This window comes from Tympanuchus pallidicinctus, unplaced genomic scaffold, assembly GCF_026119805.1.
Source record: "Tympanuchus pallidicinctus isolate F22 unplaced genomic scaffold, pur_lepc_1.0 scaffold4, whole genome shotgun sequence".
Taxonomy (NCBI): domain Eukaryota; kingdom Metazoa; phylum Chordata; class Aves; order Galliformes; family Phasianidae; genus Tympanuchus; species Tympanuchus pallidicinctus.
In genome coordinates, this window is record NW_026294758.1 from 12,814,151 (window position 1) to 12,841,286 (window position 27,136).

The following is a 27,136-nucleotide window of genomic DNA, read 5'->3' on the forward strand; positions in this document are numbered from 1 at the left end:
GATCTAGAGGGAATGGCTTCAAGCTGCACCAGGGGAGATTCAGGCTGGACATCAGGAAATACTACTTCTCTGTAAGAGTGATTGGGCAGTGGAATGGGCTGCCCAGGGAGGTGGTGGAGTCACCGATGCTGGAAGTGTTCAAGGAATGTTTGGACGTTGTCTTAAAGGCTATGGTTTAGTGAGAACTATTGGTGATAGGTGGATGGTTGGACTGGATGATCTTGTAGGTCTTTTCCAACCTTGATGACTCTGTGATGGATGGTCTTTCCATCCAGCTGTTATTAATTAACTTGACTAACTGCAACTTGACACCTTCTCTGGATATACTCAAGACCTGTCTAGGCACTTTCTTGTAACCTACTTTAGCACGTAGATTGGACTTGATCTCCAGAGATCCCTTCCAGTCCCTATGATTTTGTGATTCTGTGATACAATGAACTGTCTAATTGTAGAAGAAAGCCTCCTTTTCTCATCTACATAAAGACATTTACTCATGCTTGAACTTTCATCCAGGCTGTCAGATAAGTTTTCAACTTCTGCACAGCAGCTGGTTGCATTTATCTGCTTAGCTTTGCAGAAACGTTGTGTAAGGACATTTTTCCTACAATAATGATTAATCTGTAACTAAAATTTTTCTTAAAAATTTAGAGGTTTGGCACTTGTAGTAACATTAGAAGGTATGATTTATGGTTTGCTTTTCGATGGCAGTCTACTTCATGACTTAGATCCAAAATCAACTGAAATATGCTAATTATTGTCTCAAGTCCACATACTGATGCTATTAATGATGAACAAATTTAAATTGGATTGCAAGTTATTAGTAAATAGAACACCCAGGAAAACATATTTATAAGAAGTACAAGGTTTATAAGTAATGCTATGTATTTTTCTGTACAAATTTGCTCTCCATTCTGTGTGCATGAGGTACATTTCTTTGGTGCATTGGTTAGTATTGTGATTACAAGACTGAAAAACACAATCAGCTCATATGTTCACTGCATTCTAGTGAATTCTTAAGCAGCAGCTAGAAATGGTGTGCCAGGGCCTTATAAATGGCTATGAACTTCTGTTGGAGAGAGTTTCCCCTCTAGAAGGACAGGAAGGAAATCCTCCTGCTATTGGAGAGTTCTTCAGAAATAGGGACATTTGGATGTTTCCTGGGGCTGGGTAGAGGTTGTTTTCATTTGTTTTTTAAAGTTTGGTAAGATAAGAACTGGGCCATGGAAAACTGAGATACGGTTGTTGCTTTAACTATTGATAGTTCATCAAAGTTCCACTAACTTCATAGGTTCCTCTCATTTGGTACTTGTGATGTGCTCTTTAGCACCATCTCTTTTCTTTTGCTCCTCCTTCACATGTTGCTTCCAGGCTTGTATCTTCCAGGGTTGCTCCTTAATCAAAGGTCTGATATTTTGTTTAGCTTGATAAGTGTCTGGTGTTTTAAGGTTCATCATTCTTGTTTGGGTCCTATGACGGCAGAAAGAATTATATACACAGAGATGAGAAGCATCTGGAGCAGGCTTGAAAAGATTACAGAAAGATATTGATTGGGGTAAGACTTTGAAAGATCTTCAGTTCTTTTCATATTCCTTTGTTAACACGATCCGTTTAAAACTAAAAATTAAAAAAAAAAAAAAAAATTAAAAAAAAAAATCTGAAAATTGCCAGTCTTTTTGACTCCTGTATTTCTGTTAGCCCACAAGACTGATGTGGTGACTCAGTTAGCATGAAGCCACACACCAAGGCAGGAAGCTTCTGTTGCTGAGTGACGCAGAAACACTTACTGTAATTAAGGACAGCCCAGAGAACATACCAGCTGTGGTCTCATTTCATCACATCGATTTCTTTTTCAATTATAATTTTTACTCTTATTTGGTCTAGCTCTGAGTACTTTCTCCTAGAAGGCTTAAAAAGACAGTAAGACTATCAGACTAAGAAAACAACATTTGAAGTCATGACTAGCAATCATGTCTATGTTAGATGAATGAAGTCCTTTTGTTAACTGTGAAAAATATTTCAGTGCTCCGTATGGCAGGAAGATTTTAAAACAGAAACAAGTATTGAGTACCCTCTCTCCTTACTTCCAAGGAAACTGAAATGTAGACAAGGACTAAAAGTTTTCCTTTTTGCAAGGTTTGGAAGATTACCTGAGAAAGGATGGTTATTCCTTTATCTAGGAATGTGATGAAATTGTGGGATAGATATTATACACTATACTCTATATAGATGTGAATGATAATGTATCAGAAGAAGATAAGCAATAGAAAAAAAATTTTTGTAATTGATTGCTCTTATTTTCAGTTATAATGCTATTAACTGTGGCTGTCTAAAAGAGGCTACTGGGCACCAATCTATAGTCACCTTGCTTTCTCTCTACTTAATTTGCTCTTGCCCATGAAATCCTTAGTGATACTTCATATTAAAATTGATGGAAGAGATTGCTCTTTAGGATTCAGAAGGACCTCACTGCCTTTGAATGGAATTTTTATGTTCTGTGCTTGCTGCCATCCACATGGAAATGTTCTATATCATGTGAATTCTAGAACTCGCAATACTCAGACATTTCTGAATGTTTCCTTATGGGGACCAAATTAGTTCTAATAAGCACTTAGTAATGCCTGAAATAAATAAGAGTGAGCACCTTGCCATTTTTCACTTTTTAATATGCACATATTCTCTTCTTCTTCATTTACAGTCTTGCTTAAGGATTAAATGTTGTGCCTTCAAGAGGCTATGGCCATTTAAGTTTAATTAGTTCTCTTGTGTAGTCCAAGCCACCAATAGCTTGATGCTTCTGGTTAATAAGCTTTGATCAAAGTTATTTTAAAAAATGCCTATTATAGCAGCACCCAACTGTGCTATGTGGTTGAAGTTCCATCTGTCAAAGCTTCCTCTTCAAAGCCTATTTTAAGTAGTTTTAGAACTTGGACATTTTAATTGACTCTGAGCTTAAATTATTATTTTAATTTCTTTTTTTTTGTCAAGCTATAATTGGAAATGGCTAGTCTGAAAGAATAATCTCATTTCCCTTTTCCTTAAAGCTGTTTATCTGAAACATTGCTACAGATCCACTTTTTTTCCATAACCTGATGTTTTTATGCATGTAAGATGTCTATGCTTGCCCAGCGGCTTCCCATCCATGTTATACCAGATATCCCGGTCAAAATACTGTCAAAGGAAAAATGGCAGTGTTCTGTGTCTCTTTAAAAAATCTGTTACAAATATTATACTGAGAGGCATTATTAAGGTTTTACTTTAAAATATCATTCTGAAAATTATCAAAAGTGTGTACAGCAATACTTCTTAGAATACATGTGTCAGTACATGAAGTAACGTAGCTGAATATGGTTGCTTTTCAATGAATCAATATATTCAGGGGAGGGTACAGAATCACAATGATATAATATTAATAGATTTATGCCTTGACAATACTACTGTGGATTACTTTTTCATTACTGATCAAACGAGTCACCACACTGTAGGTTAGAAGCAATGGCATTATCTAGTATCAAGAATAAAAACTTTTTTTTTTTTTTTTTGACTTGTGCATTGGCAACACACTACTTAATGTTAAGTATAAAGGAACTCTGCTTCTTTGGTGGGCTGTATTTTTTTAAGGTGTAATTAAGGTTCTGTTCGAATCATTGCCACTTTGTCAGATTCAAGTTTAATTGTAAGGTAAATTTTAGAATCGTTACAGATTTAAAGTCCACGTATAGTGCACTTCTATGAGTATTGCTGTATTGTCTCCCCACATAATAACAAAGATGGTTTACATAGTGCAATATTATAAATTTGGAGCTGGGTGGAATTACTGTACGTTTTTACTTTGGGTTTTATATGTCCCTGCACACATTAACAAATAACTTGAAGTTCCAATCATTTAAAAATACCTCAATTAATGAAGCTGTATTTTTATTAGTTTTAAGTTCTTCCATGAATAAATAGGCTTTCCACCAAAGGAAGTAAGCCAGCTTTATTTTTGTACCCAGCTTGCTAGAGTTCTAATGTTCCTTCTGGTTATCTTGAAACTTTGTTTTACTTAGCTGTGACTTGAGAGCCTAAACTACTAAACTGCATTAGAAGAAAAAAAAAAGAGTCAGTGATATAAATGCTCATTGTGTCTTTGTGAGTACTGATGAGTTCCTATGGGACAGGTAAAGGCAAGGTCGAGCCTCCTTCTGTTCTTGCTCGTATTTCACAACGATCTGACATGTACCAAACAGGCTGCAATTAGAGAACAGCTTGACATAAATTCTGTGGCTGGATGTACATTTTCACTGGACATGCACTGGACATTCTGATACTGATCTCCTTTGCAAAATCCTATAACTTGACCATCTGCCAGGCAGCATTATTTCAATATGACCCTTTTTTTGTTTTCTATCCTTTGTGAACTACAGAAGACCTATTTCAACTCACATTGGAAGAGAATGTAATTCATTAGTTGTGAAATCAGAGCATTAGTGGTGCTAGAATAGTGCTACTAATACCCCTTCACTGTTTTATCTTCCTTCAGTAAATAGTTAATAAGCAACTGTTTATCAAGCAAATAGGAAACTTTTGCTAGTGATCAGCAACCTTCTTGTATTATTCCCCATTCTAATAATGTTGTTTGTTCTTGTGCTCTTAGAGTACTGACTCTTTATGCATTTGTTTAGTATCCAGCATAATGGTCTTCTGGGGATCTGTTGTATTTAAAAATTTGTGATAATTATTATTCTTTTACCAAAATATACTTCAGTACATGTACTACAGAAGATAGAAACAGTAGAATGCAACATACAGTAAAGACATTATTTTTATATATGCTGCACCTGATTCATTGTGCACTCATACCATGGACCTGGTTTAAAAAATTCTTAGAGTTGCAGGTCATAAATTGATTTACATGGAGGTACAGGCAGAGGTTCATTTTCCCTCTTGAGTGTCATTGTGGAAAAGTAAAACAAATAGAGATTTTTTATTTTATTTCTGATGTTTTTTATTGTGATATGGTCTGTCTTTAGCATACATTCTTATAGTGCCTAATTTAATATTTTTCATTTTATTTTCAGTTCACATCATTTATTTATAGTAGTTTTCTTGCATGTTTACAATGACAGGTATTTGCTTTTATGCCTGAATGGTTTTAAAATGTAGGTAATTCAGAGAGGAAGGCAAGACATCAAATTTTTTTTCATATTATGTAGAAATCAAATAAAACAATTCACATGATAATAACACAATACATTTGTGTTCTTTTCTCACTTGGAAATGTGGACATACTTTAGAAGGATATGTCTTGGTTTTAGCAGTATCAACTCATGGAGAAATGTTCTTTCATCAAAGAGAAGCATTGGTTCTTGAGAAAAATAGCTCCTGCAGGAGTACTGATAGTGAGTTTCTATAACGCTGAATGTTTGGATAAAAGCTGTTATCTTTACCTATTGAATAGTCTGCCTATCAGTGGCAACAAACAAAGCCCGGATGCTGCTGACTCTTGCAGACCTGGGAATTCTGTGTTCAGCAAGGAGCGCATTCAAGCTAAGTTTCCTGGCTTAACTTGAAACTTCTGGCTATGTGCATAACTTGAAACATCTCTTCCCATTTTAATATGTATAGAAGATATACATTGTGCTTCACGTGTGTTTCGTCATGACTGCTGGTAACACAAGCAACCAAAATTTTCCACTGCTTTTTACTTTCGTCAATTTTAGGTACAATAACAAGCTTCCAGTTCTGAAGTTAAAATGTTTCTGTTCCCTAGCAAAATGCCAGAAAGGCATTTACTCAGGCTACCTGTCTAACATTCTCTTAATTACTTCCTATCTGTATTACAATGTCTTATTTGGCACCGCAAGCAGTGTATCTTGATTAATAGCTGGGATACTGAAGATTGTACTATAACATATGGCAATTTCCTTGATTTATTTCTGGTACAGGTGAAAGTATGCATCTTTACTTCGTTTTACTTGATTTAACTTGACTTTTTCTCAACCTGACTTTATGCTCTGGTTCTGGTATGTATTTGCTAGACTGAAGAGTTAGCTTCTCCAATTGGGTATGCTTCTTGTACCCAATATTTATATCTTGATATCCCATAAGTACTTGACTAGAAACTTAATTCAGACCTACAGAAACATGCAAAACATTCCTACTGTGTAAAATAAGAATAGAAACTGACTTTTTTTTCCTTTTTGTCCTCTAAAAAGACTTTGATTAAGAATGAGAAAATCCTTTTGCTCTGTAGGCTAAAGCTTGCAAATGTAATACATAGATTGCTGTGTGGGAGTTTTATTTTTTCCTTCTTTATCTTTATTGTTTTACTGGGCATTGTTACTGCTTATGTACATCTCAAGTGACAGATTCAGTCACAAATCATTTCCTTTTTATCCTTTAGGTTTTATTTTAAAAGTAGCACATATTTCAGTTTAAAAACTGTTGAGAGTGAAATGATATAGGGATGAAAATTGTTTTAGGACAAGGTGATTTAGTTGATAAAAGCTCTATTTGCAAATTCACAGAAGAAGTTTTATACAATGTTAGATTTCTTGGATGGCCGTTTTGTCGAGCATTATACTGGAAAACTGAGAAATTGCTTTTCATTGTAATGATAAAAGGCTTTCTTTCAGGACAGCTTTCTTCAGTCTGCATAACCCTACATCCATTGCCATACAAGTTTCATGTAAAATATTGTACATTTGTAAAATCTTAGTGGGAAATGAAAAAATGGCTTTAAAATAATTCAGAGACAGTAGATAAATGAAGTCTAATTATTACTGCATCATTTTTATAGTTATTAATATTTGTATAGTCTGCTTGTTGTCAAAGTTTAACCCAAGCTTGTGGATTTATACTCCTTTTTGCCAACAGGCAAAATTAACTCATAAAGAAGATATTATTTAAAAAGTTTGTCTTAGAGAAGCTCAAATATTATGTTACATACTCTGAGAGACAGCTTTATTCAAGTGTGACCCGATGGAGGAAAGAGATGTTTTCAAATCTAAAGCTGCCAGCAGCATCTTAGTAGTTTTGACTTACTGTATAAATTAATGGGAATGATGCCTAATTGAGAATATGATAAACTGATAAATCTGTCTTCTATTTTTGTATTAATTTGATGGAGAACAGAGAGAGAGAATGTACATTCTCACGTTTACAAATCCGTACCTTTACTCACATATTTATGTTTTATTTATTTAACTCTCATAAGACATAAATAATGTGAGAGATCCTCACACCTTCTATGAATAGCCAACAGTTAATTCACAGGAGTCAGAGCTTCACATATAAGAAGAAAGGTGTAAAAAAAGCCCTCTAATATTTTGCAGTATGTATTTTAATACATGATTGTTTTTACTCTAAATAGATTATATCCCTGATGCCTAATTATTCATATAAAATGATGATTAAGTTTGTTCACTCTGGATATAACTCTTCTGTCTTAGAAACTGAAGACCTAACTTTTCTTAATAAAGGATAGATTTAAATAAACACAATATTAGAGAAATGATCTTCTGAAACTTTTTATCCTCTGTTCACATCTCTTAACTAGTGACAAGTCTTAACTAATGTGAGATAGCAGTTAGTGGGTGTGATCATGACCGCCTAAGACTAATTATCATATTGAAGTCACTGGGTCTTCTTTTGTATTCCTCACTCATTTAAATTTTTCCCAATAAGCTATCTCCAGAGACAAGATGCTAACCTTTTCTTCCTTTGTACTTCATAAAATTACCTTACAGATCATCTATCTTAGGACCTTCTTAAAACAATTCATTTATAACTTATATTCATTACCAAGTGTGAAAAGGAAACACACTACTACTCTCTCCATCCAAAGAATGTGGGTTAGTGAGCTGCTCAATACTTCTGTAGCCATTCTTCAGTGAATTTATGGACATATTTGTATAGCTAAATATAAATTAAAACAGGTACCTATTTTTAAATGTGTGTTTGTGGGTTTTTTTTCTTTTAAGGAATATTAATTAGAACTAGCATTATGGAGTGTATGGAGAGTATAATCAACATTTTAAGCTGCTGGCTATTTTTTATCCTCTTAACCACATATCTGTAAGGAATCTACTTATTTCAAGAAGGAAAGTAGTCTGGAGCTATGGGAGTGTGCTTCTACACACAACTCTGTTCCAGTAATGGGGACTTTTGATCTGCCATGTTTGTTTGTTTCACTTAACTATTGATTCTGCTTGTACATGTTAGTCTCTAGACTTCCATGCACTGATTCTGTATGTTACAGCTATCTCCAAGTCAGTAAGGGAAAAGCCTGGCTTGTTTGGGCTCTATGAGCTACTGTCTCAGTCAGAAAAAAATGACTCTTTTAATCTATGGCCATGAGTCAAATTCTCACAAGGATACACATCACTTAGGTTCCTAAGAGAGAAGGGTCAGGTCATGAATATCTGATTGCCAACAATTTCCTTAAGACCCTTCCTGGGAATTGTGTGGCAGGTGATTTGAAAGCCATTGGAATATGAGCTTCAAGTTGCAACATGTAAAGCAGAGTTGTTAATCTAATTTGTAACCTCCTGTAGTCCTTGCATAAGAGTGGTATGGGAATTCTAGCACTCTCAGTTGATGAAACAAAATTAAAATAGCATTAAGCATTTTCATGTTATGTGAATGCACCTTATTTGATGAAGGTTTTAGAATAATTTAAAAGAAAATATATGAAAATTTGCATTCAAAGTGAAGCATTTTCTGTCCTTGAAGGCAGTTTACTTCATTACATCTCAGCGAATATTAACTTCTGTAGTCACACAGAAACCTGGTCTTTCTTAGAAACAGTATTGATAACTAAATGCATCTCTAGTAGCTCATCACTCCTGCTTAAAGTCAAAACAAAGTCATATTTTTTGCAGTCATTTCATTTAAACAAGTCTTCATGAATTTTGATAGAAATGAAGGGTTTTTTGCTATTATATTCTTTCTTTAAGATGTGAAGAAACAATGTAGATTATAGAGCCACTTAGTCACTTCCCACAGCTGAGGAGACATGGGAGGAATATGTGTCATAGCAAAAATTTGGGACAGCTCTCTGAAAAGTGAGTTGCTGGCTTCTTGTATCCTAAATCAATGTATGCCAAAGGAATTGTAAATGAGGCAGATAGCCAATATGATTTCATATATTGAAGTATATTCGAATAAATTTTATGCTAGGGAATTTAATTGCAGGAGTATGTGCGCTAAGAAGAGCTTAAAGGGGTGAACCTTCCTGAATAGCTTACTGAATTGCTGTTTCTCAACATCAGTTACCTTTTATGAGTCATTGGATATACTTTTTTGAGTAGAGTGTTTGTCCTGGTCTTCCGTGATTTTGGATTTTTAGATGTGAAAGCTTTGCAGATTTTTTTCTAGGTATTTTTGGAAAAAAAAGAAATGTTGACATATAAAACAAAATCGGTGTTACCAATAGGATAGTTGGTGCTGGATGCAGGATATGTTTGCCCATTTATTTTAAAAATAAACCTTGAGATGGCTAGAATATAACTATTTGTAGGTCTGCAATGTCTATGGTTATTACCTGACTGCTTTTGTTGGGGTAGAAGTGCAACACAGCACAACAGGTCACTTTGCCTGTAGCCACAGTGCTAAACAAAGCCTGGCAAAAAGAGCTTTTCATTTGACAAAATCACCTGCCTTAGATCATCTTGTGTATTAGTTGCTTGGCATCAGCTTTCATCTCCATTCAAAGATGAATCCTTATCCACAGCTTATTCAAACACTGCTCCTTCCTTCAAATTAGCATTTAAAGCATTCTATTCATCTCAATCTTTGGCTAAGGTCTGTCACTTATTCACAGTTTGCTTTAACTGAGGCAGATTGTAGGCTGCCTGAGAACACAATTCCCTGATTTCCTTATTTAACAGCAAATCTGAGTCACAGTACCTAGTGCTCACTTGTTTCCAACTGTGTAGCAAGGTGTGCTTAATAAACATCCCTACAAAACAGGAGTATGTGTTTGTGCAGTAGTTTGAAGAGAAGTGATTCTTTATGTGGGGGATTAAAAACATGATATTTATCCTCCAACTGAAGCTTCTGGTAAGTTGTTTCTGAATTGAATCCAGTTTTGTTCAGCAAAAATGACCAACTCAAATGTTGCCAGCTAACTTGATTTTAAGAAGAAAATTCTAACTGGTATACTTTAGCCCAATTGTTTAAAATAAATTTATGCTACTAACAGGTGAGTTATGATGTGGATACAGCACCCAGTTTAAGCCAAGAACCCTGGCTGAATGGTTATCACCATGCACTGAGGTAAATGAATGGTGATTTATCACTGATTTCCGCTGGCAAGACTCTTGTCTTCAGAGTGTTAGGGTTGTGTGGAAAAAACAAGTGGCGGGTTTTCAGAAATGTTACTGAAATTATCATTTTGTTTAGTGCAGTTTGTATGCAGTAGTATGCCGCCATTGGAGTTGAAATGCCTTTTTTTCTATCCAATCTAAGCCTCCCCTCCTTGAGTTTGAAACCGTTTCCCCTTGTCCTGTCACAAGAGGCCCTGCTAATGAGTCTGTCCCCTTCTTTCTTATAGCCACCCTTCACTGAAAGGCTATTCTCAGGTCTCCCCAAAGCCTTCTCTTCTCCAGGCTGAACAGTCTTGGCTCTCAACCTGTCCTTGCAGGAGAGGTGTTCCATCCTTTGTAATGTTTTTGTGGTCATCCTCTGGTGGCACTCCAACAGATTCAAGGACTAGATGTAAAGTGTGGATGGGCTTTTAGATTGAGTGCATTTTCAACTGCTACAGTGTGCTTCTATCATTTGTTCTCTCATGAAATGCCTTATTTTCCTTGTACTTTTGTTAATGACTGTTCTGCCCCTCCTCTCACCCCCCCTCCGTGCTTAAAAATATTATTAAACTAGAACTTCAGAAACTTGTTCTGCCAAGTGTTTGTCAGGAGTGAAAATATTAACAAATCACTAAACAAGGTCAAGTTGCTCCAGGGATGGAGAAGAAAATTAAGTACACATCACCTTCAGTTGCCCAAGAGAGATAAGCTCCTATTTTGCACTTAGCTTTTGCAGATGAAGCTCTTTGTATGGGAATAATTTATTTTTTCATCGAAGTGGAGAATAGAGAGCTGTTTTCCTCCTGGAATTTCTAGTTTATATTTTCAAGAACTACTTGATGCTTTCAGCTTCTAAGGAGATGTTAAAGGTGTTTATAAAAACTTCTGGTAATTGTGACATGAATAAATCTGCGTGTTCTCTGTGGACTCAGATGGAAGTGAGTAGTAAATGATGGACGTACGACCTTCCATTTCCCACTTGCCTACATCAAAACTAATTTTTTTGAGAATGAAATGAAAGGTGTTGTTGCTGCATAGCAATTACACTGAGAACCTGACCCAAGCTGTTGCTTTCTGATGGCATGACTAAACCAGACCAAGGGTGAAGTCACAGTTGTGAATCATGTCACAGTGTCTGTTGTCTGTGAAATGTGGCAGGAATGACAAGATTCTCAACGAGAATTTTTTTTAGTGCTATCAGTTCTTTCTATTTCCCTCAAATTAAATAGTGAGATTTGATGTCAGTTGCTTTCAAAAAGCATCCACAAGGTCAAAATTGTAAATGACCTCTCATTAGTGGTTCTGTGAATGAATTATATTAGATTTTAGGCTGCTGGGTTGCTCAGTGATGTTTTATTCTGTACTTGGCTATAGCATTTGCATTAGGAAGTGCCTTGTGAAAGAGACCTCTTTCTAGGCACATTAACATCAAAAAGATGTTTAAATATCTGAGTACTTCCTGACTAGCTTTGTGCCATAATTATATTACAATAATCTAGGAAAGTAAGAATTGAAAATTGCACCTTACTTCGAGAAGAAGCATTTTCCCATTGCGTCTTGAGGGGAGAAGGGCTTTGCCTACCTTATGCTCGCTCGGTCTTCAGGGAGGTAGCGATAAAGCTGTGGAGAAGAGGAGCTGGTTTACTGTTTCCTTGCTCATACCCTAAGATAACATTAGTAATGACGGAAGAGATGCAGAAACCTCGCAGTGGGTAGTGTGTCATCCCTCAGTGTGTGCCTTGCTTGTGAGCCTTGACTGATGTTTAGGGAAATTAAAGGTACTTTTATGTACAAAGAAAGGCCTACTCTGTGAGTGTTCCTGTGTACTTTGAAGTGACAGATATTAAAGAGCTATGCTGAGCATCCAGATAAGCAGGCACTTTCAGGAGATGTTTATATTTTATGGTTGAAGTATATTATTTAAATAGTTTTCTAAAGTTAATACCATAGTAGGGCCCTATCTTTGGCCTAACAAAGGGGATTTTCTCTGCATGAGCAACACAGAACCTGACTTAAAATAACAAGCCTGTCAATTCCCGTGGACAGGAACTTGTCTGCCATCAAGGCTGTGCTCAGCTGGAAGCAAAGGAGCTGGCATGGGGCAAGCAGCACCACACTGGGATATGATGGGTGAACCCATGATCCTCATCTGCACCTAGCTAGTGCCAAGACAAGAAGCTCATGGTGCAGGCTGAGGATGTTCTTCTGCAGCTTTTCCCAGGCTGGTGGAGGTCAGCCTATCTGCTTAACTCCGCGCTGCTGTCTTTATATAGCAAAGCTCTTAGGCCGAACAGATGATATTTTGTTTCCATATAGGTGTTTTGGTTTTTGGTTTTTGTTGGTTTTTTTTTTTTCTTTACAAAGTGCAGTGTCAGATGGTAAAAAGTGGCACCCCTTTGAGTTTAAGCTATTTCCTGCTTCATCCCATTTCTTTAGTGTGACATGCCATAACTCTGTAGAGCTGAAGAAAAGTGCAATCTCGTTTGCTGATAGTAGCCAGTGTTTCAGTCATTCTTGACACTGTTTCTCTGTGAGAGTGTTTTAAGCCTGACCTGTGTCATATAGCTGTACCCAATGTCTGGGATAGGAAACCAGAAGGCAACAAAACACAGGCCCTTCATGCTGGTGGTAGGGTGTGTTGCTGTCAGGCTGACTTGGTTTTGTTGCCCCACCATTCAGAAATGGCAGCTTACAGCTACTTAAATCTGTGGCACTGTTTCAGAGGAAGTCATGCCCTTGTTGCACTCAAACCCAACAAACTTTAAAATTCCTGACTGAAAAAGCAGCATATTGAACTGCTGAGCTCATGTGGTGATCTATGGTAAGGAACAGCCTGAGTACAGTTTCTGGTAAAGGCAGAACAGCTATATTTTCTGTAGATATCCGTGGATAATGAGATCAGCAGTTTTTATTATTTGTAAAAAAATAGTTCTAGAGAAAATACCACTTTTTTTGTGGTCCCACTTTCCCAGTAAAGGCTACTGGGAGTAGATCAACAATATATGTAATAATACGGTTTTCATGAAATGGCTGCCTTGAGACACAACCATGCAGGAGAGTGGCTCACTGCATGAGCTGAGACCTCAGCAGCCACTGGGAATGTCCTCTTTGGGTGGGTATGGCCATACAGCTCATTTTGACTTGTACAAGTTTGAGGAAGCCTTACCACGAGAAAGTGAACTTCAGATCTGGGGTAGGTGTGCTGTGCTAACAAGTTAAAACTCGGTGTCTGATGGTATAGGATTTTTTCCTTATTAGTTTGGATCTTTTGGGGGAAAAACAGGAATTTACTGTAAACCTTTTAGTATACCTTTTTCTTTTAAAATGACTACTGTAGATAGCTTTTACTAGCAAAGAGAAAAAAAAAAAAAGGTCAAGAGGTATCCCAGTTATTTGTCAGATAATCGTTATTCATCTGTCTTTTCAGGATATAAAATTTAAAATCCTATGCTCATGCATGGCACAGACAATTAGCCTTGTTTTATTTATTTGTTTTGTGTATTTCCCCAGCAAACCATCTTGGAATAATACACTGAATTCTCAATTGGTGTAATTCTTTATAGATCCATTAACTTCCAGAGGGGCTATTCTGGTTTCTTCTGGCTTAGTTTCTGGCCAGAATGTTCAATTCTGAATATGTAATAAAAGTGTTAGTCATCTTAACAGCTGTTATTCACATTAGTATTTTATACTCAGTCCTGGATGTTTTAATGTGTTTTTCCTTGATCAACAAAGAGAGTCTTGTTCAGAACAGGGTATGCATGGGCAGGGATTATATGCATCTTCCTGTGCTTTTGGACTTTATTCTGATGTATTTGCTCTTATGCATAGTATTCTGCTCCATGAGTCTAATCAGAGCTGGTTATCTGGGAAGATTGCTGCCAAAATAACAGCCAGAATCAGTGAGTGTTGGACTGAAGGCAGTACTGTGAAGACTTAATTGGTTAAACATGAGCACACGGGGAAAGAAAACACTTCTAAATGTCTGATTTGGAATTGGTGATTTCTTTCTTCAAGTGAAGTGTACCAATCAAATAATGATTAATCTATTGCATTCAAAGAAAATCTCGGTTCTTAAACAACACTTAGACAAGTATTAAGGTGGTTGAAAATAACATTAGTTAAAGGCAAGAAATCTAACATTAAGTAATATCAATGCTATAATTTCCAAGAATCATACTGTCAGATGATATAGTTCTCACAATGGCTGTAATAATCACAAGCTATAGTCTGTAATGTGAGAAAATATGATTTCCCTGATTCTCCTGATTCTTCTCTGTTTTAAGTTTCCTTTTTTTTTTTTTTTTTTTTTTTCTCTTTTTTTTTTTTCCCTTTGGGAAGAAATTAGAATAGTAATTTTCTGCTTAAAGAATCTTTCTATGGCTTCCTGTCATCCTACATATCAGCCACTTAAAATAGTGACCTCATTCTGATACAAGTGTTTGTGAACCTAATTTTATAAATCTTTGTAGCCCAAAACATGTTTTTCTTTTTTTCTTTTTTTCTTTTTACTTCAGAAAATGTCATTATAAAGTCATGCATGGTTTCTAATACTGTAAGTAAATTTTGCTAGAAATTACCCACCAACATTCCTTATTTGAAAACAGCAACTCTTATGGTAATTAATTGCTATAGGTTATATATATCTAGCTTATAACATGGTGATTTGCCTCTTTGTTCTCTGTGTAGCAGGTTGTCAAAGGGAAAAAAAACTCCTTAGCCTAGATCGGTTTGTCAGTGTAAATTGTCCACTATTTCTAGCATTCTGATTATTTTTTTTCCTTAATCTGATGGTTTATGTATGTTATTTATTCCTGTGTCTTCAGAAGGAGATTTTAGAACCTATGGTTATCTGCATTGCTACTTCTGAATTAATTTTTGGATGCCTTTTCAGCTGTCTCATAAGGTAGATTCTGCCATGCTGCCCTTTCCTCTCCTCTTTTGTTTCACAGGTGATCAAAGGTAATTTTCCTCTTAAAGGAAAAAATCTCCATTTTTTTTTTGTTGTTTTCTTTTTTTTTTTTTTTTGCGTTTAGTCTGAAAGATTTACATGCATCCCATTTTTTTCTTTATATAATGGAGATTTATTTGATTCCTATCCTTCACTGATCGTCTGTTTTGCTCTTCTGATAATCTCAGTGTTTCAGTGGGGAAAGGATCACTTATGTAAATCATGTTTTCTCCAAGCTCTCTTTAGTTACAGAGAGACTGTATTACTTTTCATAATGAAACCTCCTTATCATTAGAGTGGCTGCTAGGAGCAATGTCAGGAAGTGTTCAAATCTACACAGGATTTTAAAAATTTAAATTAATTTTTGGTGGCAAGGAAGCACAAGAATTTCTCAGTATAATTAAATTTCAAAATGTATTTAATATAGAAGAATCTTTTTCTCTGCAGGCTTTTTGAGCTTTCCTAAAATACTAAGCAATGATATGTTTTCCCTATATATAGATACTCTATTTTTGGTAGAATCACTGCTTACTGTGGGAATAGTAAGGGAATTGACTTGAGCTTTGCCAGTGCAAGCTGTGATTGAATAATTTCTCTTGTTGCTGCAGACTGCAAAAGGCTGGTGTGAGTATCAGATAGATTTAGCAGAAGGATTCTTCATCAGGAGAAAATTGCTTGTATCCTAGACTTGAACACAGTTTTGTATTATCAACTGGGTTTAGTGTACAAGGTAATCAATAATCTGCCATTCCCATTTTAATAAAGAATTTGCATATTCACTCTTAGCCCTGCTGACTACTAGGGAAGGACACATGTAACTCTAACAGAGCTCAGGGCAGGATCCTATTTCTTACTTTAGCATGGAGTTTTAGCCATATTTAAAGACCATCTCAGAGTTAGTTGATAACAGGGAGCAAAAGCCAGTTTGCTATAGTGAGTCTGGCTGTGATTTACACAATTATTATTAACAATTACTTTGCCTTGCATCCTGACCATGTATCTGAATTGTCTGACCAACGTGGGGCCAAGCTATTTGCCATCATCTTCCACCATCATTGCCCTTTATAATTTCCCTGAATATCTTTCCTCTTGCCAAGAAGAATGCGTTTGATCAACAATTTCATGAAGTGTGAAGATGTGCTCTTTTTTGACTACATCTTCAGCTGTGGATCTGTAATGGTGACCTTTGCATTCATGCGCAGTCAAATCAGTAAATCTTTGCCAATGTCCGAAGAATAGATTAAAATGCCAGTCCTGAGTGCAATAATAAGTATTATAGTCCGTTCATAGTGAAAAATAAATGATGAATAAAATTTAAAGTTGTGCCATGTGTGTGTCTTAGAGACTGTGTTTTAAGTGTTTAAAAGCTTCTAAATATAAATAGAAGTTGTGATGAGTTAAACCAGCCTAATTTGATTCTGATTAAAACGTGTTAGTTGATTAATGTTTGTTAGCTATATATTAATGTTTTTAAACATATTTATCAGATTCCAAAAGCACTGCTCAGTGTTATAATAGATATTAACGTATTACTGCACTCAAGGTACTGATTGAGATCTTTAAATTTGTTTAAATATATTCTCAGAACCTCTTAGAGTAGCCAAAATTATCGGTAGCATTTTCCATGGCAAAATTATCTTGTGATGTTGATTGAAATTGTACCAGTGCATCTGCATAAAAATGTTAATGTCATGTCTGACTGAGACACGTGCACCTTCTATGTTCATCATTTCTGAATCCATTATAAAACCTTAATGGCAGCTGTATATAAAGATATGCCATAATGACATCTTAAATGCCATCTTTGAATTCACAGCATGAAAAGCCTTTTAGGAACAGTGTATGAAAAAAAGCTGCTAACTAACAGCAATTTCTAGGTAATATTCTTGGTATTTCTTTGATTTAGTGAGGGTTTTCTGTTTATTCCAATAGAAATAAATGGTTCGAGGAAGACAGTGTTGTAAATAGAACTTTTTTCTTGGTGAATGACATTTGGCATCTCAGGTCAGTTTCTTGTTTCATAGAAAACATTAAAAAATTTGTGCTAGAGCTTGGAGGTGTATCTACTGATTGTACAACAAGAAAATATATATACAATAAAAATAAGTTTACTAAATTTAGACAAAAGGTATATTTATACAAAATTGCATGATATAAATATTCTAGAAATCAGTTTTGCAGTAAGATTTTTAGAAAAAGCACCAACTTCTCGTGAAACAATCTTTCACAAGACAGGGATTTGAAGTCTTGCTGTAATTCTGCCAGGAGCCTTCACCTCAGTACACTCTTTCTGTCTCTCAGAATGTACTGAAGTGAGAAAAAGGAAAGGTGAAAAGATAGAAAAGAAAGCAATACCAAATCTTACAGGCTTCACTGAAAATTTTAAGTAGTCATCACTGAAGAGTATGCTAAAGCAAAGCATTCCCAACATTTCAGTTCATTATTCAAGACACTGAGTACTTCAGACAGTTTCATCGTCATGAAGTTGTTTTTTTTTCTTCTTTTAATTTCACTGTTTGTAGTACTGGCATGACCTTTTATCCTGTCAGCAGTACTGTTTGATTTATGTTAGTTAGACTTAATTCTTTCAACTCCTTTCTGTTGTCATTGATAGGTAGATTATTACAACATTTTTTCATGCTGGAGAATCTTTATGGCCATTGGAGCGGCTCACCAGGCCATTAGATCCAAAGTTTATTCATGACTGGATGCGTTTTCACCAAACTGGCCAGATTGTCATGCCTTCCTGCTCCAGAACTCACCAATTCTTCCACAAAGGACTCAGCTTCCAGCGTTCCCGCCCTCAAGTGCCATCGAGCATTGGCTACTTCCAATACCTAGTGATACAGAACCACTGTGTAAACTGCAGGAGATGCTTCGTTTCCTTTTTATTCCTCTAATGCTTTCTCAGTGTCATTCCTCTGAAGATGAAATTTTGAATCATTTTGCTTTCTCCATTCATTAATTATGTATGTTTGCATGTAGGAACACTTCTACTGTCGCTGTTTTGGGGTCTCAAGATGAAATGCATATCTTTATGAAGTGACATAGTGCTTGTGTCACTTTTGGTATGAACTCTTAAAGTAAATGACTTTGAAGCTTGAAATCCATTTCGTCTCTCAAAAAGAACAGATAGAACCACGCATTATTTATGTTGCTAGGTAATGCTGTGTTTTGCCATAAGTGGCAAAATAGCTTCTGAACTGAATATAGTCTTTGTGTAGATTTTACTGTACTTCACTACTAACCTGTAGTAAGCTATGTGGAGTTACATTTCATGTTTAAATACAGATTCTTATTTTAGATTTTTCCACTATTAGTGATCCTGAAGCAAAAATACCTGTACTGTCCAATTATGGAATTTATAATATAATTGAAAAAAATCTGAGGGTAGACTAGAAGATACTACACAATACAGTTATTGGTAGAGGTTAGTAATTTATTCAATGCAAAATGCCAGCACCATGAAAACATACATTTTCTGGAGTTATTACAGCTTGTACTTTCCCTTGAGAAGTATTGATTTCCTCAAAAATTGTTTAATGGCAAAAGAAAGCAATCCCATGGCATGGAATTCTAAGCTCCAACTATTTCAAAGCACTGTGGTACCACTTCAGGTCATTATAGAGGTTATGACCTTAGTTTGCACTTCTGTTTTTCAAAGACTGTCTTCAGTACCCAGTAGATAGATATCCCTAGCATTATTATTCACATTCCTCTGTGAATAAAGAACAGTGTGTAAAGATGATGATCTTCTAAGCCAGCTGTATTTTATACACGTATCCTAAATAGCATTACAGTTTGCCATTCTGCAGAAAGGTTAGTAGGGTGATCTCTTAACAAAGAAATCTGTTACTGATCTAAAGTTGGTAAACAAGAAATAGAACGACCTGTAATTCAAACTCTTCTGTTGGACCAGCTTTCAAATGTCGGATTGCATACAGCTAGGGGTTTGGCACAGTAAGACATACTATCTGACTTACAGGATAACCTCAGAGGTGATGTTTGGAAGCTCAACGCTGTCAATGCCAGGGCTAGGTTCATCTGGGTGAAGTTGGCAATATTAGCTGTAAACAACAGAAACATTTAGTAGAGCAGCAGTGCTGCCAGTGTTGGGTGGAATTTCAGTCAAGAGGTGTATGTTTTACGTGCATAGTGAGAAATTACACTGGGCTCCAATTACATCACATTGAACTGAAGAATCACAGCTCAGACATTTTTTCCAAAGCTTTTCTTAGCTTCTTGTTTTAAATTCTTCCATCTATCTGATTTGTTGTTTCATTTAGTTGACCTGCTTGTTTTTTAATATCTCCTGGGAATGCTATTCAGAAGCCTCCTACCTCCACCCTGGGTGGTACAGATGATCCAAATAGGACATCCAGGGACTCCAGAGAATGACTGCAGTGAATAGACACACCCGGGACAGTGAGCTCATCAAAGCCTTTACACATGAAGACTTTTTTAATGCTCTTGCCTGAACTGGGATGCGCTGGCATGCTAGATGACTGTATATCCAAGCATGGTGAACAGAAATGAGCTTCACCAGGCAGCATCAGTACAGTTTTCAAAATGATTTGAGGGCAAGAGATGGAAAAACATTTCTAAAACTGCACATAATAAATCTGAAGTTCCAGAGGAATACTGAAAGGCTGGAGCATGCTGTTGCTGAGCAGCCTTGCTCTTTACCAAACTGCCTTTGGCCAGTCAGAAACCACGACAGCATCTGAGTCACCAGCAGTGCCATTGATTTTCTCAAGCACCCAGAAAAAATAAAGCAGGGAAAGAAACTTAATCGTTAGTATGCTTCAGATATTGCAAGAGCAATCTCTTAGCTTTCACAACTTCTTAATTAAGCATCTACCTGTGACTCATTTCAGAGGATTTTTAAAGATATTATAAAGCTTTCACCGTTACATTGTAAATTAAGTACTGCTATGTAGGAGCTGGAGACATCTTCCTAGGCTGTGTATAAGGACTTTCAAGAACTCTACATCACTGATAGATCATAACTTTTGACAGTGTTGAAAACAAGTGACTTTCTTAGAATTTTGACTTTACTACAGTATTTGTAGCAACATATATTTTTCAGGATAATTGAAAATGAATCTCTCTTCTATTAAAGCACGTGTGATCCATTAAAATATCCCGTATCAAAGTGTTCTTAAAAGAAAGCTTTCTATTAGGGATTGTGATTTTGATTATTAAAATTAATGAGCTATTTCAGATTCTTCGGTATTGGTGAAAGCTCATTCCTATTTTGCCCTCTCATATTCTGATATATGAAAAAGACTCTCTCATCCTGGCCAAAATTTTTATTTGCTTGTAAAATTTAGCCTGATTTTTTTGCCATCTAGTTTCAAGACAATGTGAGCTAGTAATGGTTGAGCAGTCTCGGATAAATAATAGGAAGCAAACCATATTCAACCAGATTTTTATTAAAACATGAGAAGTTTCCCTAAAGGCTTGAAATAATATTTTTTAATTAGAAAGACATTTAAACTGTAAGAGAAAAAACTATTTTGAGAGACGGTGACATGAGCAAGAGTACATGCTTTGCAGAGGACGTGGTATATGTTGTCACTGGTAATACAGTCTAGCAGGGTGAAATGTAAACTTCCGTACTGAGTTGGATACAATTTATAAATTTTGTATAGCTGGATCTAAACTTTTTGCTGAAGTTGTTTTAAAATGTGTCTTCATAAACACTTCCCATGGAGATATTCTTTGTAAAAATAAATGTTAATAACTGACTGACAGAGAATTTATAGAACTGCAGGCTTAACAGCCTTTAGGCCCCAGAGGATTACGGTGCAGTATAGCCAATTTATACAAAGAATGAAATATAAAGTAGAGCAAAAAAAAAGGCTGGAGAATGATTCTTTCTACTTTCATAAAATTGAAATAGTGACATGTTCCTGTTACTTTCACTGAGGTATATGGACAAACCATAAATATCAGTCTGTAATTTTGGATCTTTGTGTAACCTGTATGATCTATTCCTTGTGAAAATTATGTCCAAAATGTATGTGTCATAAAGGATAATTTTAGCATAGGTAGAAGTAGTATTTCCTAAATTGTCTGTCAGAAATGACTTAATCCTACTTTATAGGAATTGCCTACATCAGTCAGACACATTCATTTCAATACCCATTCATTTAGGAGACTCTCTGCTGAGAATGTCAAAGAGATGCTAATTATTATCAGCTATGGTGATCCTTTGGGAATTAAGCTGAGATTGAGAAACCACATAATTACACTGTAGTCAAGGATTAAAGTGATGAGTTTTGCTCCCCTTCTGCCTTTTTTTTTTTTTTTTTTTAATTTGGTGGCTTGGGTAGCAGCTGTCACACACAGACTTAGCATACTTTCAGTGGCTGTTTTGTGAGAATTCTGCTTTCAGGCCAGTTTATCTGCTGCCAGTACTGTGCTAGGGCAGGAGGAGAAGAAGCATTAATTGTTGTAGGTGGCTTTCTAAAAAAAATGCCATAAAGAAAATACCAGGATCTTCGATCAAGAGACTGGTTTTGAGTAATTTCATCTGCTGTGTTGAAGAGAGACAGCAGGGTTTGAAAGTCCAGTTGATCAGCACATCAGCTGATCTGGTTGATCAGCTACCTGCATTTAGGTGGAATTCAAGCAGGAAATTCTGTTCTATTAACAAGGGGACTCTGAGAAGAACTTAGAGACCTATAGCATTAATGTCTGGTAATGTGAAGAAATTTTAATAACTGCTTGTAAGTCCTCAGTACCCTGAAAGAATGAGTCTTTGTTATTCTGAAGGAAAATGAATTGGGTAAATTTTCATTCGTAAGAGAATTTAAAACTGGCAGACTTTTGTGTTGCTTTGTATAACATTTGTATTGCTGTGTATAACATCTGTATGATTTAAATAAAAGATCATTCTTTTCTTGAAGATGAAGTGTCCATATCCTTTGCTAATTCTTCCTGTCTGTTCCAATCCAGATAGAAAAGTTTTTTTCTAACTTCAGATCAATTATTGTTAGCAAAGCAAGTTAGTGTACTAAATAAGTTTTATTTAGTGGGCTGTGCCAGAAATGTATATTTTCCTTGAACTCATTTGACACTGTTAATTGGTTTTGGAATTATGGTCATATGTCCTGATAATTCAATAACATAAAGCTGATGGCAGTAGGCTGTATATTTTACTATTCAGTGTTCCCTGTTTCTGGAGTGACTGGTTAACTTAAAATCAGTCCAGTTCTATAAGACTGGGAACTAATTCTGTGAGGTTTTATGACTGTAGGGCTCTGTTTGCAAAAGACATTTCCCATTCTAATGTAATTCAGCAGGCTGAGGGGTACAAACATTAAGAGAAAAAAACAATTTTACCAAGTGAAAAAAAAAAACCAACAGTATTTAAGATCGTCAAAACCATATTGTTTTTGAAGCAAAAAGACAATAAAAGAGGTGAAAAACTAAATGAGAACACTGATGTCATCTTCAACAGTAAATAGAAAGATCCAGATTCTGCTTTCACCTTGTTGCATTAAAAGTCAGTAATAGATGATTTCCAAGATCAATTAGAATGGTATTAATCGGAAGCTACGAGTTCAGCTAAGCATGCATAGCAGTGCAAACACGTTTTGGGTGACATGAATGAATTAAATGAAATCTTAAAGTTTGGGGATCCATTCTTACATCTTAAATATAATCTAACAGAATGAACTGATAGGAAGTTATGTGCACGAAAGTTATGTCCATGGCTGTGTTTCTTATGTGTAAATTCTTATAAACAACAACTTTTTACTTTCTTGGAGGAACTCAGGTGTTGAGAATGTATTTTCTGCATATGTGAAGCTAAATCATTATAGGCAAACAGATTACTCAAATGTAAAATGTTTCTGCTGAAATTCTGCTCAATTCTGCTCTACCTTTTCCCATGTATACCAAGCTTTCAGTATTGTTTTTAGTCCTTTAATTAGATTAGAACTCGTAATCAAAGAAGGGCTGAATTCTACTTTCTTACGTCCGTTCAGTACTGTTGTGAGCAAGTAGACATATCTGAGCTGTAGAATTTTCATTACAGCTGGTGATGTACAAAGAATGAAGGTGAGTTGGTGCTTTTTTTCTGAGTTAATAGGTAAGTGTAATAGATTGGAAGTTTTTTTGGTTTTTTTTTTTGACAGATTACTTTTGCATAGCAATATAAAGAAATGCAAGAGCCTGAGAGATAATAAATATCTTAAAATACAACTGGACTGTGTATCTTTAACTGAACTACACATTTTCATGTCTAAATGCCTTTGGTTGTTAAGAATCGTTGGCAACTCATTTACTTTTCCTTCAAAGTATGTGTCTAGATAAAGTTACCATTTTTGTTTTTCTGTGAGGTTTTTGTTATGACATTACAGACCTAGACTGAGCTTCTCTCAGCTATTTTAAACATCTCTTTTACAGGAAAAAAATGCAAGCTTGGTCTCCCTTATTGAACCAGAGATGACAGCAGTCCAAATCTATTTGTAATATTTATAGTGATCTAATTATATAGTATATAGTAATAATTATATTGTATCTATAGAGATCTAATTCTGATATGAGATGCTTATCCTTTTCTGATAGTTTCCCAATAATGCGAAAATAGTACATGAAGCTTACTTCTAGTTATTTTAACTAGTGGGAAAATGTAGAAAGTTGTTCCTCTCTGTAGGTTTTCAGACAAGCCCTCTGTCCTGGCAGCTAACGGAGTTGTCTGCCCAATCTAGATGCTAGCAGGTTCACTGCTGCAAGGATTTTGCTCTGTGCTGGCTGAGGCAAGCAGTTTTGCACGTAGAGCCAGGTTTACAGCATGGAGTGTGGGCTGGCCAGAACTGTTGTGTATGGGTGCACAACTCTGCGAACCAAGCCTCTTGTCTCTTTGGAGCAAGTACTGGCATTTTTCCTGCATCGCGGAAGATGTGTTTTCTGTTTTCAGTTTTTTGGCTTTTTTTTTAAATTCCCTCAATCTGTCAAATAGCACTCTTCAAAATAACAGTGAAGAACATAGAAAACTTTTTTATTTGAAATCTTAAACCTTTGCATAGATATTCTTTTAATGCTTAAGCAGTATTTCCCTAGTACTATCATGTCAATCTGTCTTCTTTTGACTATTCACCTTCAAGAGGTATGCTATATTTGGAACATTTCCTTTTCTTGGTCAACATTTGTTGTTTTATAGGATTTATTAACTGACTTTCATCATATAGCACTTGTTCCTGCGTAGAAACTGATACAGGTTTTCTCAAGAGTATAATAATAATTCATACTCAACTGTATAATTTCAAAATAAGAAATCTAATTTAGTGAGAAGAAAAGGATCTTCTTTAAAATGGTGTTGAAATTTAGACAGAAAGAAAAAAGATTTCAGAATGAAAAACTGGGTTTATATTCAAGATGTATCTCTTTATTCCAAATGCTTTTGTGTCAAGTAATAAATAATATTTTTCTGAAGCTTTCTTTGGCCTTTAGTCAAGTACTATAAATGAATCCCTTAATGGCATTCACTTCCGGGCTGTGCTAGTGGGTATGTTTTTAAAGTCTTATGACAATGTGTGATACTTTAAGCTTCAAGTGCATGTCATCTTTCTATTAGTGGTTCTGACCATAGAGGTAGCTTGGCTTAAAAAAAAACAAAATACAGCAAAAAGTCAAAAAAGACTGTGGTGGTGAATGCTTATGCGTGAGCCAGTCTTCTTCTATTCATGAGATTGCATTCCCAACATGAAGTTGGGAAATAAATGCATTTTACAACAAAGACTGACATTTTCCTTTCATTTTCTTTACATGAACATCAGTGGGACAGTTGAAGAAAACATTAGGCAATCCTGAGCATGAGTACCTGTCTACAAAGCACCATTATCTATTACACAATTAGAAGTACAAACGCGTTATTTAGCATCAGTATTGTGTTAGTTTTGCATATGCAGTTAATTTTTTTATCTACTTTTTAACAAAACAGAGACTGAGAGGAGAACAGCAATAAGCAAGGATATGAGCTGTGATAACTAATTGAATTTGTTGATGTATGCACGATTCTTTCCTGTAAACTATTTTATGTATCTTAATTAAGAAGAGGCTGACTTTAGGAACTGAAATTGCAATATATGTGATAGTATTAGTATAAGTATTTGGTATACAACCCTGTGTATGCTGTAAATAATTAGCAACTACATAGTAACTAACAGCCATGAACATGTTTTTAACAGTTACCACTGGAAAAGTATGCATAGCTAGTAAAAGATTAGTGGAAAGGATTAGGTTGTAATTTAACATTTTTCAACATTTATTATAGGCAGCATGCCTTGTCTGTACTGGACTTTGAAACTCATTAATTATCTTGTACTATGTCACCTTATGCTTGTTGTCACTCTACAATGATCTGTAAGTCTGTATAGCATAAATATAGTTCCTACTGGCAAAAGCAGGGAGTTTCAGATGCCTAAGCATATGCTTAGCAGTAAGCAATACTTTCATTGGATCTAGGGAGCTTCTGCATGTTCCATTTAGCAATATTCGTAGAAGCACCATTTTTTGAGAAATGCAAAAAATATTTATTGAATATTTTCTGCCTCTTTTAGTTTCAGTAGTGCTGAACAACAAATGTTAAAGGAATGAAAATTAGAAACTACTATTTATTTTCGGTAAAAGACTTCAATACAGAATCTCAAATTATGGTGACTTTCACCCATGTGAAGATTAAATCTTCCCAAAACACACAGAAAGTAATAATCATAAAAGTTATCATAATAGCATCAGTCTCAGTCACTACATTATTGTGTGATATATTTCAGTTGAAATGCGTGCTTCTCTGGAGGTCATTATCTTTAAATTTCAAAGTAATTAAAGATTTTATTTTTAAAGCAAGCATACCAAATAAAAGCACTTTAGCAAGTGTTGACTTGAATAAAAATTATTTACCAGTACTTTTATGTACTGGTTTGCTCCAGCTGGGTGATTTCTTGCCTCTGTGTACATACAGCAGGCTGTCCACTCTGTCTACAGGATGGAAAAGCAGTACCCCTAAAGATTTATGGGTTTGTGGTCTGTGGTAGCTGAATGGCTATTATATAGCAAAACACAGTAGTTGACTACAAAGGTAAGCTTCTTTCAAGGACTTAATCGAATGGATATCAACAATTCTGTGATGCTCTTCCATTCTGATTGTGCATTGTCCAGATTTGGGATTCTGAACAAAACCATACAGTAAGTAAAACATCCAGTCTCCTTTCTTCCCATTCTATATATGTATTCAATTAAAGTACTCAATTAATTTGTAGATTGCAAAGACTAACTTCAAGTTGGTGAAACTGAGATCTATACAATATTTCTGTGGGACACCTGAGAATCTAAAAGGAGGCATCAGGAGACTAGCAGTATGCTTGTAGTCTGAACTTGCTCATCTTACGTTGATTACACAAAGGTATCAAAGGAAGCTCATCTTTCTCATTTGAATTTGGTCTTTATGAATTTTCATTGATATAATCACTTTGTTTCGACAGCAACTGCTATCCAATTGGAGTCCATTTTAGCAATATAGTGATTTTAGTAATTCTAAAAAAGTAGCTTAAGAATTCTCCTTTAGTATTTTATCTTCAGGACTTTGGTCAACTTTGTCCTTTATCCTTTTAGCAGCACCAGAACGAAGAGATTCCCTACTGGGTAGTCCCGATGTCATCAGTACTGCTCCAAGACGAAAGAGAAGACAAAGAACAATAAATCCTGCTGGGACAGAAGCTAAGATAGCAACTTATGAGACAGAAAAGCTGGCAAAGGAAAAGTAAGTCATTTTCAAAACGAATTGAGGTGCTACTACATCTATAAATACTTGTTCTTTTTGTGTTTTCTTGTGCAGTTTCACAATATTCAGGGTACCTAATTAATGTTTCGTGGCATTTTTTTT

General features: G+C 35.5%; 1 protein-coding gene across 3 annotated transcripts in view; it reads left to right on the forward strand.

Annotated features, from left to right (window-relative positions):
- Window positions 1-27,136, forward strand: part of XRCC4 (X-ray repair cross complementing 4) — a 175,648-nt gene that overhangs the window by 87,339 nt on the left and 61,173 nt on the right. For 2 of the 3 annotated variants that reach the window (XM_052700530.1, XM_052700532.1), the window contains one exon: window positions 26,866-27,013. In XM_052700530.1, coding sequence (XP_052556490.1) covers window positions 26,866-27,013 — 148 coding nt within the window. The remainder of the gene's footprint in view (window positions 1-26,865; window positions 27,014-27,136) is intronic. The other variant, XM_052700531.1, reaches the window with a different exon arrangement.